This window comes from Pimephales promelas, chromosome 7 (genome assembly GCF_988280905.1).
Source record: "Pimephales promelas chromosome 7, fPimPro1.hap1.1, whole genome shotgun sequence".
In the NCBI taxonomy this organism is placed as follows: Eukaryota; Metazoa; Chordata; class Actinopteri; order Cypriniformes; family Leuciscidae; genus Pimephales; species Pimephales promelas.
The window spans coordinates 9,614,513-9,636,273 of NC_142775.1; the positions used below are offsets into that span (position 1 = coordinate 9,614,513).

Consider the following 21,761-nt stretch of genomic DNA (forward strand, 5'->3'; position numbering starts at 1 on the left):
TTTGTAACTCTAGTTAAAACTAACAACCCCACTTTTGTCAAAAGGTGGTGCTACTGAGCCCTCACCACGCCCGTTTCTGAAACTTTGCACGTGTCTACTGGCTAATAAATGTGATGTGTCTGTCGAGTTTCATGCGATTTGAAGCATGCTAAGGGTCTCAAAAGCATCCTAAAAGAATGGTAAAGTTTGATGCGTTGCCACGGCAACAGTTTCAAAGATATCAAGAATCCATTCACAGGTCTACATCTGCCGTATATTTACATTATACAGATGAAGTTTGAAGCAAATCGGGTAAAAATAAAAGGGTGATTTCAAAGCATTTTGAAAGTGACACACTTCCTGCTGCCAGTTGGTGGCGCTATAACTTTGACTCACAATAGTCACATCCATGTGATCGTCCTCTTACAGCGAACACACTGCTGAAGTTTCATCAAGATCAGTTAATGTATGCTGAAGTTATAACACACTTCCTGTTTCACGTTTCTCGCCATAATTTCGTTTCCTCGCCACGGCCAAACCGTTCGAGATATCAAAAATCCCCTCGTAAACTTTCATCCTCAATGCCTTGACTTCATGCTGACCGAGTTTCGTGCCGTGTGTTTGAATTCTCTAGGAGGAGTATTGCACATTCCATTGCGAGCGTTTTACAAACAAACCTCAATAGCCGACTTCCTGTTGGGCTGGGGTAAAAAGTAATAGTTTGAGGTATATATGAACGATGAGATCAACATGTGTACCGAGTTTCATATTATTACATGCAAGCGTGTTTGAGTTATGGACCAAGTGTTCGGACCCCGTTCCAGGGGGCGCTGTCTAGCCCCCCTGCCACACCCAGGTACCATCTTCAGCCCGGCTCTGATGGCTGTGGGATCTGACCTGTGTGCAAAGTTTCAAGAGTTTTCAAACCCGTTAAGGGCCCCAAAAGCCGCTAAGAGTCTCAAAATCATCAAAAAAAAAGAATTTTAAAGTTTGATGCGTTGCCACGGCAACAGTATCAAAGATATCAAGAATCCATTCACAGGTCTTCATCTGCTATGTATTTACATTATACAGATTAAGTTTGAAGCAAATCGGGTAAAAATAAGAGGGTGATTTCAAAGCATTTTGAAAGTGACACACTTCCTGCTGCCAGTTGGTGGCGCTATAACTTTGACTCACAATATTCACATCCATGTGATCGTCCTCTTACAGCAAACAAACTGCTGAAGTTTCATCAAGATCAGTTAATGTATGCTGAAGTTCTGACACACTTCCTGTTTCACGATTATCGCCATAAGTTCGTTTCCTCGCCACGGCCAAACCGTTCGAGATATCAAAAATCCCCTCGCAAACTTTCATCCTCAATGCCTTGACTTCATGCTGACCGAGTTTCGTGCCGTGTGTTTGAATTCTCTAGGAGGAGTACTTCAAATTCCATTGCGAGTGTTTTATGAACAACCCTAAATAACCGACTTCCTGTTGGGCTGGGGTAAAAAGTAATAGTTTGAGGTATATATGAACGATGAGATCAACATGTGTACCGAGTTTCATATTATTACATGCAAGCGTGTTTGAGTTATGGACCAAGTTTTCGGACCCCGTTCCAGGGGGCGCTGTCTAGCCCCCCTGCCACGCCCGGGTACCATCTTCAGCCCAGCCCTGATGGCCGCGGATTCTGACCCGTGTGCAAAGTTTCAAGAGTTTTTGAGCATGTTAAGGGCCCCAAAAGTGCCCAAATAGTCGTATAAATAATAATAATAATAATAAATATAGCTGCGAGCAGCGATGGCGGGCCCAAGCCGGTGGCACCGCAACCCCGGTTCCTTTAGTTACCTAAATGCACCCGGGTGGCGGTGCCGAAGGCTTTGGCCCTTTTATGATTAAATGTTAAAACGGCTTGCCATACTCTGTCATTTCGACTAGTCACAATTATGTTACAGATATCTTAAATGATAATACAAACTATCCAAAATGTAATTACGAATAGACAGAAAGACGTTGTTGATATCTACAATGTTAATTCCGGACAGGCAAACTTAGCTTTTAAATGTTAAAAGGGCTTGCCATACAGGGACGTAGGCTCAGAGAGAGGCTCACCATATTCAAACCAAAATATCTGACTTCCTCTTGGTCCGAGCTAATGACTATGTATTAGAAAGTTGTCCGGCTTGAGGAGTACAATGTATATAGCGATTTTTGTAACTGTAGATAAAACTAACAACCCCACTTTTGTCAAAAGGTGGCGCTATTTAGTCCTTGCACTATGCCCGTTTCTGAAACTTTGCACATGTCTACTGGCTAATAAATGTGATGTATCTGTTGAGTTTCAAGCAATTTCAATTTCAATTTCAATTTGACTGTTGAAAAGAAGTGCGCCGATTAGATACTCAGGATCGGTATCGGCTCTGACACTGCCATCTTTGACGAGGCTGATTCAAATTCTATATTGTGCATATATACTATTCTATGTTAGGCACAAAGGCACAAAAACTTTCTAAAGTACCATAAAGTTTTTGTGTACTGTATTATTAGTGTTCTGAAGCTATTATGTGATATAGAAATTAATATTTAAGTCATTAAATTCAAGAACACAAACTTTTCCCTCTCTGCGCCTGTCAGTCATTCTCCATTCAGCATTCAAACAGCACGTCACATTCGGTTACAGTCAATGATGAAACGATCTTCAAGATGATTGAATGTTAATCCTATTATACTGGATCTTTAAGATAAAGGTCTAAAGGTCTATATTTTCGAATGAAGAAACTTTTTCTTGCTGGACTGTAACTTAACCGTGTTACTTTCTACCGGGTGTCGGACGCTGTCGGTTAGATCACAACACTAGAGTCAGAGCACTATAATTGTTCTTCACGCACACAGTAACTGAAATTTAAAACCTTTAAAAGAAAAGGCTCAATAAACTATTGCATAGATAGATAATGTATAATACACTGTTCATAAATATGTATTTCCTTTGTGCTTTGAACTTTTCAATACGGACTCACTGCGCTGTAACTTCATGTGGCTTCAAGCACATCATTCTCCGCTCGGGATGCACATAAGTGCTTTGTGCTGCACCGTATTGGAGCCGTAATATCATAATGCAGTGACGTAATGACAGATTATTAATTGCCTTTCAATTATATGTTGCTGCGTCATTAAACATCTGTCCTATGCATTTCAAACATTTATAGCAGCCATGGCTATATTTTTTTATGATTTTTGTTATCTTGTTTTTCATGAATGTATTTTTCAAAAATAAGAGCAATGTGTATTATCTATTATTAATATGGTTTATAATAGCATTTTTGTCATAGATTATGACAAAGTAATCATATGATCCACCAGCGAGGAACCAGCAGAACAGAGTGAACATTCTTTCTGTTTAGTTCAATCCTACTTAATAGGAATTTATTTAAAATGCTCGCTCTACTCCACACCATTAATGTCTTGTGCGGACATCCGTATTTCGACTTTCGGTTTTAAGTAAGCGATTTAAAAGCTCCCAAGTCCCAGCGGAGTCACACGTTGATTAACCGGTGGGAATATACACAATAGGCCTACCTGATATTGAACACAAGAGGGCAGTATAGCACTACGTATGACTCAGATTATTATTTTTTTATGAATTTTACAACAATTCTGGCTGTTTTTGAACGTAAACATAATTCTTAAATGAAAAAAGGAAAAATTGGGGAAGTTATAATATTTGTATAATTTAATTTAGAAACAAATGATGTATAATTACATTTTTAGAAGATATGAGGCTTTTAGTGTTTACTTTTTTGACATTACTTTAATCTTTTGCCATAGTTGCACATGTCTACTGGCTAATAAATGTGATGTATCTGTTGAGTTTCAAGCAATTTCAAGCATGCTAAGAGTCCCAAAAGCATCAAAAAAGAATGTTAAAGTTTGATTCGTTGCCACGGCAACAGTATCAAAGATATCAAAAATTCATTCACAGGTCTACATCTGCCGTGTATTTACATTATACAGATGAAGTTTGAAGCAAATCGGTTAAAAATAAGAGAGTGGTTTCAAAGCATTTTGAAAGTGACACACTTCCTGCTGCCAGTTGGTGGCGCTATAATTTTGACTCACAATAGTCACATCCATGTGATCGGTCTCTTACAGCGAAAACACTGCTGAAGTTTCATCAAGATCAGTTAATGTATGCTGAAGTTATAACACACATCCTGTTTCATGTTTTTCGCCATAATTTTGTTTCCTCGCCACGGCCAAACCGTTCGAGATATAAAAAATCCCTTGGCACCTTTTCATCCTTAATGTCTTGACTTCACGCTGATCGAGTTTTGTCGAATTTGGTTCAGTGCTCTAGGAGCAATACTTTAAATTCCATTGCATGTGTTTTAAACACAACCCTAAATAGCCGTCTTCCTGTTGGGCTGGGGTAAAAAGTAAGAGTGTGAAGTAGGCTATATATGAAACGATGAGATCTATATGTGTACCAAGTTTCATATTATTACATGCAAGTGTGTTTGATTTATGGACCAAATTTTCAGACCAAGTTTATTGACCAAGTTAATCTGATTAATAAACTAATTATATAAAACTATTGTCAATGCACTACAATTAAACTAGTTATATGTCTTTACTTATAAAAAACAAAAATAAAAACTTATTTAAAAAATACCAGGCTTGAGAAATGTATTTTCTTTATGCAGGTCATACACACAGCAGTGAAATGGTTAAGCCCCCTCCCCCTGCACACACACACACACAGGCACACACACACACACAGACAGCCAAAGACAGCCAAAGACAGCCAAAGACACAGAGACATGTAGGCTCAGAGTGACCATATTCAAACAAAAATATCTGAGTTTCTGTGGGTCCTAGCTAATAAGTGTAAATTAGAAAGTTGTCCGGCTCGAGGAGTACAATATACATACCAATTTTTGTAACTCTAGTTAAAACTAACAACCCCACTTTTGTCAAAAGGTGGCGCTACTGAGCCCTCACCACGCCCGTTTCTGAAACTTTGCACATGTCTACTGGCTAATAAATGTGATGTGTCTGTCGAGTTTCATGCATTTTGAAGCATGCTAAGGGTCTCAAAAGCATCCTAAAAGCATCCTAAAAGAAGGGTAAAGTTTGATGGGTCGCCACGGCAACAGTTTCAAAGATATCAAGAATCCATTCACAGGTCTACATCTGCCGTATGTTTACATTATACATATGAAGTTTGAAGCAAATCGGGTAAAAATAAAAGGGTGATATCAAAGCATTTTGAAAGTGACACACTTCCTGCTGCCAGTTGGTGGCGCTATAACTTTGACTCACAATAGTCACATCCATGTGATCGTCCTCTTACAGCGAACACACTGCTGAAGTTTCATCAAGATCGGTTGATGTGTGCTGAAGTTATGATACACTTCCTGTTTCACGTTTCTCGCCATGATTTTGTTTCCTCGCCACGGCCAAACCGTTCGAGATATCAAAAATCCCCTCGCAAACTTTCATCCTCAATGTCTTGACTTCACGCTGACCGAGTTTCGTCGAATTTGGATCAAAGCTCTAGGAGGAGTATTAAAAATTCCATTGCGAGTGTTTTACGAACAACCCTAAATAGCCGACTTCCTGTTGGGCTGGGGTAAAAAGTAAAAGCACGAGGTATAGATGAAACGATGAGATCAACATGTGTACCGAGTTTCATATTATTACATGCAAGCGTGTTTGATTTATGGACCAAGTGTTCGGACCCCGTTCCAGGGGGCGCTGTCTAGCCCCCCTGCCACGCCCGGGTACCATCTTCAGCCCGGCCCTGATGGCCGCGGGTTCTGACCCGTGTGCAAAGTTTCAAGAGTTTTTGAGCATGTTAAGGGCCCCAAAAGTGCCCGAATAGTCGTATAAATAATAATAATAAATATAGCTGCGAGCAGCGATGGCGGGCCCAAGCCGGTGGCACCGCAACCCCGGTTCCTTTAGTTACCTAAAGGCACCGGGGTGGCGGTGTCGCAGGCTTTAGCCCTTTCATGATTAAATGAAATGTTAAAACAGCTTGCCATACTCTATCTGTCGTTTCGACTAGTCACAATTACATTACAGATATCTTAAATGATAATACAAACTATTCAAAATGTAATTAAGACTAGTCACTTTTGTCAAAAGGTGGCGTGTTGATATCTACAATGTTAATTCCGGATAGGCAAACTTAGCTTTTAAATGTTAAAAGGGCTTGCCATATAGGGACGTACAGTAGGCTCAGAGAGAGGCTCACCATATTCAAACCAAAATATCTGACTTCCTTTTGATCCAAACTAATGACTATGAATTAGAAAGTTGTCCGGCTTGAGGAGTAAAATGTATATACCGATTTTTGTAACTGTAGATAAAACTAACAACGCCACTTTTGTCAAAAGGTGGCGCTATTTAGTCCCTGCACCATGCCCGTTTCTGAAACTTTGCACATGTCTACTGGCTAATAAATGTGATGTGTCTGTTGATTTTCATGCAATTTCAAGCATGCTAAGAGTCTCAAAAGCATCCTAAAATAATTTTAATGTTTGATGCGTTGCCACGGCAACAGTATCAGATATATCAAGAATCCATTCTCAGGTCTTCATCTGCCATGTATTTACATTATACAGATGAAGTTTGAAGCAAATCGGGTCAAAATAAAAGGATGATTTTAAAGCATTTGGAAAGTGACACACTTCCTGCTGCCAGTTGGTGGCGCTATAACTTTGACTCACAATAGTCACATCCATGTGATCGGCCTCTTACAGCGAACACACTGCTGAAGTTTCATCAAGATCAGTTAATGTATGCTGAAGTTATAACACACTTCCTGTTTCACGTTTCTCGCCATAATTTTATTTCCTCGCCAAGGCCAAACCTTTCGAGATATCAAAAATCCCCTCGCAAAATTTCATCCTCAGTTTCTTGACTTCATGCTGACCGAGTTTCGTGCCGTGTGTTTGAATTCTCTAGGAGGAGTATTGCAAATTCCATTGTGTGTGTTTTATGAACAACCCTAAATAACCGACTTCATGTCTAGCTGGGGTAAAAGTAAGAGTGTGAGGTATATATGAAACGATGACATCAACATGTGTACCGAGTTTCATATTATTACATGCAAGCGTGTTTGATTTATGGACCAAGTTTTTGGACCCCCTTCCAGGGGGCGCTGTCTAGCCCCCCTGCCACGCCCGGGTACCATCTTCAGCCCGGGCCTGATGGCTGTGGGATCTGACCTGTATGCAAAGTTTCAAGAGTTTTCAAACCCGTTAAGGGCCCCAAAAGCCGCTGAGAGTCTCAAAATCATCAAAAAAAAATAATTTTAAAGTTTGATGCGTTGCCACGGCAACAGTATCAAAGATATCAAGAATCCATTCACAGGTCTTCATCTGCTATGTATTTACATTATACAGATTAAGTTTGAAGCAAATCGGGTAAAAATAAAAGGGTGTTTTCAAAGCATTTTGAAAGTGACCCACTTCCTGCTGCCAGTTGGTGGCGCTATAACTTTGACTCACAATAGTCACATCCATGTGATCGGCCTCTTACAGCGAACACACTGCTGAAGTTTCATCAAGATCAGTTAATGTATGCTGAAGTTATAACACACTTCCTGTTTCACGTTTCTCGCCATAATTTTATTTCCTCGCCAAGGCCAAACCTTTCGAGATATCAAAAATCCCCTCGCAAAATTTCATCCTCAGTTTCTTGACTTCATGCTGACCGAGTTTCGTGCCGTGTGTTTGAATTCTCTAGGAGGAGTATTGCAAATTCCATTGTGTGTGTTTTATGAACAACCCTAAATAACCGACTTCATGTCTAGCTGGGGTAAAAGTAAGAGTGTGAGGTATATATGAAACGATGACATCAACATGTGTACCGAGTTTCATATTATTACATGCAAGCGTGTTTGATTTATGGACCAAGTTTTTGGACCCCCTTCCAGGGGGCGCTGTCTAGCCCCCCTGCCACGCCCGGGTACCATCTTCAGCCCGGGCCTGATGGCTGTGGGATCTGACCTGTATGCAAAGTTTCAAGAGTTTTCAAACCCGTTAAGGGCCCCAAAAGCCGCTGAGAGTCTCAAAATCATCAAAAAAAAATAATTTTAAAGTTTGATGCGTTGCCACGGCAACAGTATCAAAGATATCAAGAATCCATTCACAGGTCTTCATCTGCTATGTATTTACATTATACAGATTAAGTTTGAAGCAAATCGGGTAAAAATAAAAGGGTGTTTTCAAAGCATTTTGAAAGTGACCCACTTCCTGCTGCCAGTTGGTGGCGCTATAACTTTGACTCACAATAGTCACATCCATGTGATCGTCCTCTTACAGCGATTAAACTGCTGAAGTTTCATCAAGATCAGTTAATGTATGCTGAAGTTATAACACACTTCCTGTTTCACGTTTCTCGCCATAATTTCGTTTCCTCGCCACAGCCAAACCGTTCGAGATATCAAAAATCCCCTCGCAAACTTTCATCCTCAATGCCTTGACTTCATGCTGACCGAGTTTCGTGCCGTGTGTTTGAATTCTCTAGGAGGAGTATTGCAAATTCCATTGCGAGTGTTTTATGAACAACCCTAAATAACCGACTTCCTGTTGGGCTGGGGTAAAAAGTAATAGTATGAGGTATATATGAACGATGAGATCTATATGTGCACCGAGTTTCATATTATTACATGCAAGCGTGTTTGATTTATGGACCAAGTTTTCGGAGCCCGTTCCAGGGGGCGCTGTCTAGCCCCCCTGCCACGCCCGGGTACCATCTTCAGCCCGGCCCTGATGGCCGCGGTTTCTGACCCGTGTGCAAAGTTTCAAGAGTTTTTGAGCATGTTAAGGGCCCCAAAAGTGCCCGAATAGTCGTATAAATAATAATAATAATAATAAATATAGCTGCGAGCAGCGATTGCGGGCCCAAGCCGGTGGCACCGCAACCCCGATGCCTTTAGTTACCCAAAGGCACCGGGATGGTGGTACCGCCGGCTTTGGCCCTTTATTGCTGCTCACAGCTATATTTATATTTAATGTAAAGCCGATGGCACCGCCACCTTGGTGCCTTTAGGGTTATTCTGTACGACGTGTAAAAACGTAACCCCCGCTTTGACTATCAAAAAGAAGTGTATTGTAGAGCTTGCATCAATGCAGACTCGATGCGCTGTGCGCTGTAACTCTATGTGGCTTTAAGCGCATCATTCTCCACTCGGGATGCGCATAAGCGTTTTGTGCCACACTGTACTGAGCCTTTCATATCATAATGCAGTGACGCAATGACAGATTATTAATTGCCTTTCTTGTTCTGTTCCATCTATTATATGTTGATAATAGATAGGACAGAGCACTAAAAACCTCAAACAAAGCACTAAAAACTTAAGCTGTTTGCTGTGTAGTCTGAGAGTGAGCTGTTTGATTTGCACCCTCTTCCTCTTCACTGTCCTCCATAAAAACCAGCTATTTAGGTCCATGTTGTTCTAGAAAGTTTGTATGTTGCTGCCTCAATTAACATCTCTGCTATACATTTAAAACATGTCTATATCTAAAATAATTTATCTTTTTGATTTTTGTTATCTTGTTTTTCATGAATATTTTACAACAATACAAAGAGCAATGTGTATTTTCCACTAATATAGTTTGTAATGGCTTTTTTTGTCATAGATTATAATCATATATTTTTTGGATTTGTTATTTATCTTTATAATGAAGTTGTCTGTATTAAGTAGATTGTGTTTAACACACACAAGAGTGATTTAGTTCAACACATAGTTATAGAAATTCTACTTTATCTAAATAAAACCCTGCACTTTATACACACACACACACACACACACACAAATACATGTAAATAAAAATACAAAAAAAAACATCAAATGTGTTTTTAGTCAGAGTATTATTTTATACAGAAACAAATATTTGTAATTCAGATAAGAATGAAGTTAGTGTTTTAAAATCTTAAGGAAAACAAATATATTGAAATATAGCACATGAATTTTAAATTCATTCAACTTCAATTACAAATACAATCTTACTTTTATTTAAAGAAAACTATACATTTAAAAGATGGGGGTTATATGCCTATTTTGTCATTTAAAAATATTGTTATGCAAAATTGTTATGCAAAAAGACAAGGACTTAGAGACAAGGACTTGTAGGAAAAATCGCAGCCAGCCACACACACACACATAAACACAGACAACAGCCCTCCCCTCCCCACACAGACACACACACACACCTACCCACCCACACACACACACACACACACACACAGACACACAGAGAGAGAGAGAGAGAGAGAGAGAGAGAGAGAATCGCAGGGGAAATAAATCCATTCAAACTACAATATCTGACTTTCTGTTGCTCGGAGCGAATTACTTTAAATTGGAAAGTTGATCGGCTTGACGAGAACAATATACGTGGTAAGTTTTGTAACTGTAGGTAAATTGAGCAAAGTTATAACACACTTTATGTGTCCTTTTTTAGTCATAAAATTCATTTCCTCGCTACGGCCAGACCGTTCGAGATAACAAAAATCCGTCCAGAATTGAGCATCCTCAATGTCTTGACTTCATGCACACCGAGTTTGGTTGTGATTGGTAAACACATGCGTTGTAATTTGATGTATTTCTCCTAGGACAATTATTCAAACAACCCATAATTCATAATTCATAAATAACTTCCATTTGAACTGTCATAAAACTTAGAGCACGAAAGTTGTTTGGCCTGATGTGATCTATAATTGTACCGAGTTTCATATTAATTCATGCAAGTGTGTTTGATTTATGGACAAATGTTCGAATCCCAGTCCAGGGGGCGCTGTCGAGCCGCCCTGCCACGCCCGGTTACCAGCTTTAGCCCGGCCCTGATGGCCATGGGTTCTGACCCGTGTGCAAAGTTTCAAGAGTTTTCGAGGATGTTAAGGCCCCCGAAAATGCCAGAGAAGTCGCACACAGCAAATAAAGGGTTAAAATTAACCTGACAGGCGCCCCTCCTCTCACTCACACAGAGGGACACTGAGAGACTGGCAAAATTCTGAGATTTTCTCTACATTCAAACAAACATATCTGACTTTCTGTGGGTCCTAGCTAATGAGTGTCAATTAGAAAGTTGTCCGGCTCGAGGAGTACAATATACATACCAATTTTTGTAACTCTAGTTAAAACTAACAACCCCACTTTTGTCAAAAGGTGGCGCTACTGAGCCCTCACCACGCCCGTTTCTGAAACTTTGCACATGTCTACTGGCTAATAAATGTGTTGTGTCTGTCGAGTTTCATACAATTTGAAGCATGCTAAGGGTCTCAAAAGCATCCTAAAAGAAGGGTAAAGTTTGATGCGTCGCCACGGCAACAGTTTCAAAGATCCACAGCTATCGCGGATCACAGCTATATATATATATATATATATATATATATACTGTATATATACATATGAAGCCGGTGGCACCGCCACCCTGGTGCCTTTAGGTTTATTGTGCACGACATGCAAAATGTAACCCTGCTTTGACTGATGCAAGCTCTACAGCACAGTTTATAGTAAGAAAGAATATAGTAAGAAAGAAAAGTAAGCTGTTACTCTGAGATGGTTTGGGAAACAAACATTCATCATGTCGCATTGGTTTTAGTTACTTGTCCTCGAACAGAGCCCTAATCTGTTTATATTTCAGTTACACATTCTACATTGATTAAAAAAGAAAAATCAAATGTGTTTTTAATTCATACAGAAATAAAATATTTATAATTCAGCTGAGAATAAAGTTAGTTCAAATTTTAAGAAAAACAAATATATGATCTGAAATATAGCACATTCATTTTTAAATTCATTCAGGTTCAATTACCAAAAATACAATCTTAATTTAATTTAAAGCAAATAATAAATCTAAAATATATGGGTTATATGCATATTTTGTAAAAAAAGAAAAAAAAAAGAAAGAAAGATATATATCCAAAAACACAAGGCCTTAAACTTTAACAAGGGTGCAACTCTTATCACTACAACAAACATAGTCACACACATAAGTCAAGTCACTTACATTTTATATGCAATATTGACTTTTTAGATGCAATATTGACTTTTTTCTGTTTCAGCAGAGAAAATAGTTAAACAAAGATCACAGCGACCCATCGCGCATCTCAAAGCAATGTGTTTTCTCATTACTGAATGATTCAGCATTTTGAATCCATGACTCGTTCATTAAGACGGTCATCTGGCGACACCTTATGGTGATTTAGGGTTATGTTTAAAAGTATCGTTCTTTACAGCGATTTTTAATTGACTCCTGTTAAACCAATCTCGTAACATTATTGTGTAACCGATTTAATTTGATCAGCCTTACCTAGGGTAACAGCCCTATAGTGTCTTATTATTCTAAATTATTAAATTTATTGATCAAATTTACTAATGAAAAATGAAGCATACATTTATTAAGACTAGGCTGCCCTGCAGATATTAGGCTACAATATGCAGATTTAAATATACCATTTATCAAATAATCTGTTTATTTTTAGGTTACACATTACATTGTTTAAAAAATAAAAATCAAATGTGACCCGCTCTGGCGAAATGAGTCGGAAGTTTCAACCTTCCATTTTAAGATATGGGCCGATTATGTGGAAAAACCATGAAATAACAAAAAAAAAAAAAAAAAAAAAATTTCAAAATTTCAAAGAACAGACATTCAAAAATAATCTCACAGGGTTTCGTAGTCGAGATAATTGAGTAAAGGTATTTAAATAACGATTAAAGTTGTCAAAGCTTTAAATTCGCTGAAATAAACATTGCTCTTCTCAACTCCCCTCGTCACCTCTGAGCATTTCCCGGGTATCCCCTGAAACGTTGAACTCACTGGAGGCTTCTAACCTAAACTGCGTGAGTATATTTATCTGCAAGAAGAATATAGCCTATGTAAGGCTGTAACGATCGCGACACTCAGATCCACGAACCTGTGTCGCGGTGTGAGAAGACAGAATCACGACACCGACACGTCCCTTCAACTCCCGAAGTTATCCTTCACGTCCAGACCCAATGCTAGCTACAACATCTTTAAATTACTATTAGTATTATTCGAAGTTAACATTATAAAATACGTAGACTTACACCACAAAACTTAAATTATTACTATTTTTTTTTTAAAATTGGGCAATTTCAGCATTATGGAGGAGATCCAATTCCCAGATAATTAAATATTTTAATAAATTGGCCTATGTGAACCACACTGCACAAACCAAAAGTAATACTCACCCGATGAAGAAGGGTTGACTCTCTCCAGAACATAAAATCTTTATTTTATTTTCCGTGTTCGCATTTATGAGGAAAAACAATCCGAACGTGACCGTTCTCTGGAAGCAGCACTAAAACTTTCACATAGCTTAAACATGCAAGCACAAAGCCTTTCTTTAAAGTAAATTTCGTTTTAAAATAATTATCTTAATTTAAATCAATGTTTCATCAACCAATTACTAGGATTTAATAATAAGAAATAAATTGCAGACAATAGGCTAGGCCTAATCACGACGCGGAGACGCACGGCACGTGAACTGAAGCTTGTCTCATGAACCGAAAGTCAGCGTATAAGGTATCCTCACAGACATATATATTGAAATGTCTACTTTTAAACACAACCATTCAAAATGAAAGAAAACAGACTGCTCTCTGCTTATGTGGGCTAATCCGTATGAAAACTGAATTTCTCTCTGACTCCTCTTTAATCTTTCTGATTTTAGAACATTTTTGTAAAAGTGACTTTTTAATTATTTATTTCAAAAAAATTAAAAATAAGTTGAGTTTCAGCCTCGTTAAATTGCATTTATATATGTTAATCTATTTGGTCAAATTAAGCTATATAAAATAAATAGTTTATCCCTTAAAATGCTATGGATTTTGAAAGATATCAAAAAAAAAAAAACGGGCAAAAAAACTTTAAAAGCGATTTTCTTAGGTTTTCAATTGGAAAAAAAAGGGCAGACGACCAGAATTCAAATCTGTATATCGTTACAACCATTCAAGGTATGACCAAGGTATCATTTGAAAGCTTACAGTGTCCTCTTTCCATTAATATCAAAATCTCAATTTTTAAATTTGGGTCACTGTGACTAATTTTGCTGGATCAGGTCGGTCACAAATGTGTTTTTTATTGTAGTATTATTTTATACAGAAATACATTATAATTATATATAATATACAAAATATAACCGTGGGCGCGATTAAACAGTGTTACAATAAAACTCAACATTGTGTTTTTTAAAAATAAATTCAAATAATACAAATCCCGAAATTGCGCTAATTTTAAAATTAAACTAAAACTCATGGCTGCACAAGCATTCATAACTGTGCGCGCCAACAGCGAGGAACCAGCAGAACAGAGTGAACGTTCATTCTGTTTAGTTACTTAATAGGAATTTATTTAAAATGCTTGCTCTACTCCACAACATTAATGTCTTGTGCGGATATCTGTATTTTGACTTTCGGTTTTAAGTAAGCGATTTAAAAGTTCCCGAGTCCCAGCGGAGTCACACGTTGATTAACCGGTGGGAATATACACAATAGGCCTACCTGATATTGAACACAAGAGGGCAGTATAGCACTACGTATGACTCAGATTATTTTTTCTTCTTCTGAATTTTAAAACCATTCTGGCTGTTTTTGAACGTAAACATAATTCTTAAATGAAAAAAGGGAAAAACTGGTTTAATTATAATATTTGTATAATTTAATTTAGAAACAAATGATGTATAATTACATTTTTAGAAGATATGAGGCTTTTAGTGTTTACTGTTTACTTTTTTGACATTACTTTAATCTTTTGCCAAAGTTGCACATGCCTACTGGCTAATAAATGTGATGTATCTGTCGAGCTATCTGTATCTATCTGTTTCAAGCAATTTCAAGCATGCTAAGAGTCCCAAAAGTATCAAAAAAGAATGTTAAAGTTTGATTTGTTGCCACAGCAACAGTATCAAAGATATCAAGAATCCATTCACAGGTCTACATCTGCTGTATTTTTACATTATACAGATGAAGTTTGAAGCAAATCGGTTAAAAATAAGAGGGTGATATCAAAGCATTTTGAAAGTGACACACTTCCTGCTGCCAGTTGGTGGCGCTATAACTTTGACTCACAATAGTCACATCCATGTAATCAGCCTCTTACAGTGAACACACTGCTGAAGTTTCATCAAGATCAGTTAATGTATGCTGAAGTTATAACACACTTCCTGTTTCACGTTTCTCGCCATAATTTTGTTTCCTCGCCACGGCCAAACCGTTCGAGATATCAAAAATCCCCTCGCAAACTTTCATCCTCAATGCCTTGACTTCATGCTGACCGAGTTTCGTGCCGTGTGTTTGAATTTTCTAGGAGGAGTATTGCACATTCCATTGCGAGCGTTTTACAAACAAACCTCAATAGCCGACTTCCTGTTTGGCTGGGGTAAAAAGTAAGAGCGTGAGGTATAGATGAAACGATGAGATCAACATGTGTACCGAGTTTCATATTATTACATGCAAGCGTGTTTGATTTATGGACCAAGTGTTCGGACCCCGTTCCAGGGGGCGCTGTCTAGCCCCCCTGCCACACCCAGGTACCATCTTCAGCCCGGCTCTGATGGCTGTGGGATCTGACCTGTGTGCAAAGTTTCAAGAGTTTTCAAACCCGTTAAGGGCCCCAAAAGCCGCTAAGAGTCTCAAAATCATAAAAAAAAAGAATTTTAAAGTTTGATGCGTTGCCACGGCAACAGTATCAAAGATATCAAGAATCCATTCACAGGTCTTCATCTGCTATGTATTTACATTATACAGATTAAGTTTGAAGCACATCGGGTAAAAATAAAAGGGTGAGTTCAAAGCATTTTGAAAGTGACACACTTCCTGCTGCCAGTTGGTGGCGCTATAACTCTGACTCACAATAGTCACATCCATGTGATCGTCCTCTTACAGCGAACATACTGCTGAAGTTTCATCAAGATCAGTTAATGTATGCTGAAGTTATAACACACTTCCTGTTTCACGTTTCTCGCCATAATTTCGTTTCCTCGCCATGGCCAAACCGTTCGAGATATCAAAAATCCCCTCGCAAACTTTCATCGTCAATGCCTTGACTTCATGCTGACCGAGTTTCGTGCCGTGAGTTTGAATTCTCTAGGAGTAGTACTTCAAATTCCATTGCGAGTGTTTTATGAACAACCCTAAATAACCGACTTCCTGTTGGGCTGGGGTAAAAAGTAATAGTTTGAGGTATATATGAACGATGAGATCTATATGTGCACCGAGTTTCATATTATTACATGCAAGCGTGTTTGATTTATGGACCAAGTTTTCGGACCCCGTTCCAGGGGGCGCTGTCTAGCCCCCCTGCCACGCCCGGGTACCATCTTCAGCCCGGCCCTGATGGCCGCGGGTTCTGACCCGTGTGCTAAGTTTCAAGAGTTTTTGAGCATGTTAAGGGCCCCAAAAGTGCCCGAATAGTCGTATAAATAATAATAATAATAATAATAATAATAATAATAATCCTAAGGAAAACAATAGGGCCTTCGCCCTTTCAGGGCTTGGGCCCTAATAATCTTTAGGAAAACAATAGGGCCTTCGCCCTTTCAGGGCTTGGGCCCTAATAATCGTTAGGAAAACAATAGGGCCTTCGCCCTTTCAGGGCTTGGGCCCTAATAAAATAACCCTAACAGTTTCAAGAGGGTCCTCGCACTGTTAGTGCTCGGGCCCTAATAACCCTAACAGTTCCAATAGGGTCCTCGCACTGTTAGTGCTCGGGCCCTTAAAATAACCCTAACAGTTTCAATAGGGTCCTCGCACTGTTAGTGCTCGGGCCCTAATAATCCTAACTGTTTCAATAGGGTCCTCGCACTGTTAGTGCTCTGGCCCTAAAAATAACCCTAACAGTCTCAATAGGGTCCTCGCACTGTTAGTGCTCGGGCCCTAATAATCCTAACAGTTTCAATAGGGTCCTCGCACTGTTAGTGCTCGGGCCCTAATGATGAGTCCAATCAAATAGAACACAATAATGACAGACTACAAGGGTCAGATACACTGCTTCCTGAAGAAGAGAAATCTGAGTAATGGTGGCCAAGTAAATCCAATAGTGTCTCAGTGGGTGGTGCAAGTGGCATCAGCTAGTCAACTGATTTGATTCTATACAGACTTTAGACAATCTTCAAACCTGGAGTGTGTTTCCATAGCATCACCTACTGACGCAGCATCAAGTGAACCTATGAAATTATACTCCTGTCTTGAAATCTTACACAAAAATGTGTATACAATAAAATTATTACTAAATATGTTTCTTGTTAAATGCAAGTAAACAATTCAAACAAGCAAAATGCCTCGTTCTTACATTAATTTTCATGCATTAATGTGATTTTACACCAAAATCCCTTCATGTAATACCTTTGTTATCAGCGGCAATAAATCCCAAAATATTCTGGTGACGTAACATTATTGTCTGATAAATCTCAGCCTCACGAAACCAGGAGCGTTCATCTCGTGATGAGAAGATCTTCACAGCGACATCCTCCCCCCTCCATTTGCCCCTCCACACTTCCCCGAAGCGCCCCTTTCCAATGCTTTCCTGGAGGACAATGGTTCGAGCAATCGTTCTCTGGACCAATAAAGGCAATCCTGAGAGAATAGCACATAAACTGTCAGCTAAAGGGTTAACAACAGATATATGTCCATACACCTGTTCAAATCTCACTCACTGCAAAAAAAAAAAAAATGTATATTTATGATGATTAATTAAAATCATTAAATCATATCTAGCCCTTCAAAAATTATGTAATTTACTCATCTCATGTGATTCAAATATACACTGTTTCAAATTATTATCAAGTGATATATCAGCAGGTTTTAAGAAACAATAAACTAGATTTTACTTTTTCAAAAGAAAGTGCTTGATTTATTGAAAAATTGTTTGCCAGGTTAGCTATGTTAAATAGTTTACCAGGTATTCTTAGTTAAATGGAAAACTTAAAGAGACTGTTCCACATTATTAAATGGATATATATATATATATTTTATTTTTTTTTTTGGAAATAGGCTCATTTTACAACTCATAACAAAACAAAACATAGAAGTAATCCAAATGAATCCAAATATAACTCTTCTCAGATAAATATGACTAATCTCATATGATGTCATACAAAGGGGTGTATGAAGTGTATGAAGAACAGATGGAAATGTACATTTAGCATGCAGGCACTTTTATCTAAATCAACTTAGTGTGTTTATCATTTTTATGCAAGTCAATATTTTGATCATATTTTTTCCAAGCACATTTTACCAATTCCAAACCACATCAATCTTAATATCTACAATTAATGTTGTATATAATTGTTTATAAGTGATATATAATTGCTTATGTTCAGGTAAAGTGGACAGGTAAAAGTGGACAAAAAAGAGTTTTAACTCATACTGAAAAGTCAGAAATTAATAAATGCCCATAAGAGGAATACTAGAGGAAAAGTACATAAGAGGAAAATAAAGGTGTGATAAATGGACAGCAAAATGCTCATTGGAGCAGCAGGGTCACACACACACCCACACACACACAAAAACAGGTTAAGAAGAAAAGATGCATGTTAACTGCAAAAGACATTAGTTGCTGGTGGTTTCAATTATTTTCCTTAATAATATTTTTTTTGGTAACACTTTATTTTGATTCATGACAGCGCAGTCTCATCCCAAGACGTCATATAACTGACGTCTTGGGACGTCTTTTGACCATACGTCAACATCCAATGGTTAGATGACGTTATCGGATCCTAACCCTACCCCAGACCTAAACCTACCCCTAAACCTACCCCGTCACCTAAAGGTAAAATGTAAAGCTAAAGCGTCAGTTGTATGACGTCCCAGGATCGTCATGTAACTGACGTTAAAGGGTACCCTAAAACGGCGGATGTTGACGTATGGTCAAAACACGTCCCAAGACGTCATTTATATGACGTCTTGGGATGAGACTGTGTTTTTCATGAGATTCATGTCACTTTTACAATTTTGGAGCTTGACAACATTTGTTCTTATTCACTATTATACAGAAAAGAAATATTAAAAATTTCTCCATTTGTGTGAAGGAATAAAGAAATTCAACTGGTTTGGAATCACATGAAAGTGAGTAAACAATGGAATAATTTTCATTTTTTGAGCAACCTATTCATTTTGCATATTCATGTTATAAAGAAACACATATGATAACTAACATTTGGGTTTTTTTTGTTGTTGTTGTTTTTTTTTTTTTGTGCACAGCCAGCTCTCACCTGAACCAGAGCCAGAGGTGCTCATGTCATAGATGAGCTCTTTCAGGCATTTGTCAGGTGACACCAGAGTATGGTCATCCAGGGGTTCCTCTGGATCCTGTTTGTGGACTTTAATGTGTGTGCATCGCAGGTTTTGTACGGCACACATTCCCAGAATGACACCTATACACACCAGGCACGACGGCACAAGAATTACTGCTGCTAGTTCCAGCTGACTCCAACCAGACCCATCAGGTGGCGGCTCTAGACCAACACACACACAAATTTGTTTCAGTATATGAATGAGGACATCTCATGCAACATTTTTTTTATGATGATGAATCTATCTATCTATCTATCTATCTATCTATCTATCTATCTATCTATCTATCTATCTATCTATCTATCTATCTATCTATCTATCTATCTATCTATCTATCTGCCTGTCTCTCTGCCTGTCTCTCTGCCTGTCTATCTATTTATACCAGTCATTACTAGATTAAAAAATGCCTATTTCGAAGTCTGTTATATGAATTGTTTGAAAGGCAGATTAGTTTGAAAATGTATTACACAAACCATACTAGCCAGAAGGTTTGCTCCATGTTTTGTGTTTGTAGCTCTAGGAGGAATTTAGGGCCTCAGAATAATAATACCTGTAACTTAGATAAAATTTATTTTGTCATGGCAAACTTTGACATTGGCTTGTAAAAGCTTAGCTCAAAAGTTTGAAGTAGTTTTACAGTTTTTCTCGATTGTTTACACACATTTTCTGGTACTTGAGACACAATGACCACAACATGTAACTCATTCACCAACCCCCTGAGCCAATTCTACTGAACTACAAGCACAATTCCTGCTTTACACTCAAATTGCAGTTCTAAAACACACTTTTTTCAAAACACTACACACAAGTTCTCTGCATTTGGCACAGTTTTCATGCAGAAAATCTCTTGTTTTCATGAGGAACACACTGCCATTCAAATATTCACACTGACTCGTCACATGGGCAAACACCCGTCACACAGTTTTACAATTAGTGATCAGAGCTTTAGCATAAAATACCAAAACCAAAGAGAGGATGCAGCATAGATATTTTTTTCTTTCTTTTTTTACTGTAACAGCATAAGAAATTCTGTTGTTTTGTATGTAGACCACTGTATGTGCAACTGTGTGTTGGTTGGGGTGTACAAAATGTGGGATCTATCTCCCATTGATTTTGTGGGAAAAATAAAATATATTTGTTACCGTGTATTTGTGTGTTCTGGGTCTAAAAAGCAATATTCTCAAATATTTTACAACACACTTATGTATGTAATGTCTGTAGTAAGTGTAACACTGAACAAAAAAGGCCTAAGTCATTATGATGAATGGAGAAGAAGTGTTTTCCATTCATCATAGTGTTTTACATTGAGCACATCAGTGTTCAACTGGTTCTTATAAATGTCTATTCATATGATGGTTTGTGTGTGTCATTTGAAAACAAAATACCATTTTGAGAAGAAATAACATTGTTTTGAATGTAAAGTTTCATTTTGCAGGAGAATTGAGGGGTTTTGCCAATTGTGTGAGTGTTTTTAGATTTGTGTGTAGAGTTCTGAGAATATGAGGCATTCTTTCAGAAAATGTGTGTAAACAATCGAGAAAAACTGTAAAAGCTTGAAGTCTGAAGTGGTTATAAAAGCTTGAAGTGTGACGTAGTTTTCAGTTTGAAGGAGTTGTAAAAGCTTTGTTTTAATTTTGAGACAACCTCTAAAACCACCATCCTCCTGACTAATGCTTACTACTGTACCTAATGCCACTGCATGAGGACAGTCGTGACCTCAAGACCTTTATTACAACAAACTATTCCATTTTTGTTGTGTTCCTTACGGATTGGCTTCAGAGACTGCGGCCTGAAAATTACCTGAACAACATTATCATCCACGGATGTGACAGCATGACAAAGCACTTGAAGCTGCTGGTTCGCAGCTTCCGGTAAACCAGTCTGCTGTTCTTAGGTCATACTGTGTTTCAGCTCAATGACTAAACTGTTAAGTCCCACCCTGCTTCTCTCCAGCCAGTGCCGCTGCCAGATGGACCATGGCTGTGGATATAGTCAGGCCATTTAACACAGATGCATCCGACTGCAGGTTTGCTATAACATTAACTCATTATTACAGCAAATTGCCTTAGATCTCCTTTACTCGCACTGTCACAACGGGTTCTGTGATTTCTGTCATCAGTCTTAAGCAGCCATGGGTCGTTACTTTGAGTGTTGCAGCCATCGAGTGTTGTTACTGATAACAGTGTTCAGTTTATGTCCACTGCCTTTTCTGTATTTCTGAAAGGAAGGAATATTTGTCACCATTGTTCCTCTCTCTCTACTACCTAGCAGCTAATGGTGCTGTAGAGAGGTTTAACTGTGTGCTTTGCATTTCTCATGTGCTTTATTATTTAATAAGTCAAGTCACCTACATTTATATAGAGCTTTACAGTGATCAAAGGAAATTAATTTAACTGTAACAAAGTTCAGGGAAGAAGGAGGCAGGAACCGGATAATAATCAAAAATAAAACTTTATTTAAATAAAAT

At 38.2% G+C, this 21,761-nt stretch overlaps 1 protein-coding gene across 1 annotated transcript in view; it reads right to left on the reverse strand.

Moving 5' to 3' along the window:
• acvr1c (activin A receptor type 1C) overlaps positions 1-21,761 on the reverse strand; it is a 233,698-nt gene that overhangs the window by 45,888 nt on the left and 166,049 nt on the right. Inside the window, exons 3-4 of the mRNA XM_089133042.1 lie at positions 19,213-19,455; positions 17,345-17,575 (exon numbers count right to left, since the gene is read on the reverse strand). Of these exons, the coding sequence (XP_088989168.1) occupies positions 17,345-17,575; positions 19,213-19,455 (474 nt within the window). The remainder of the gene's footprint in view (positions 1-17,344; positions 17,576-19,212; positions 19,456-21,761) is intronic.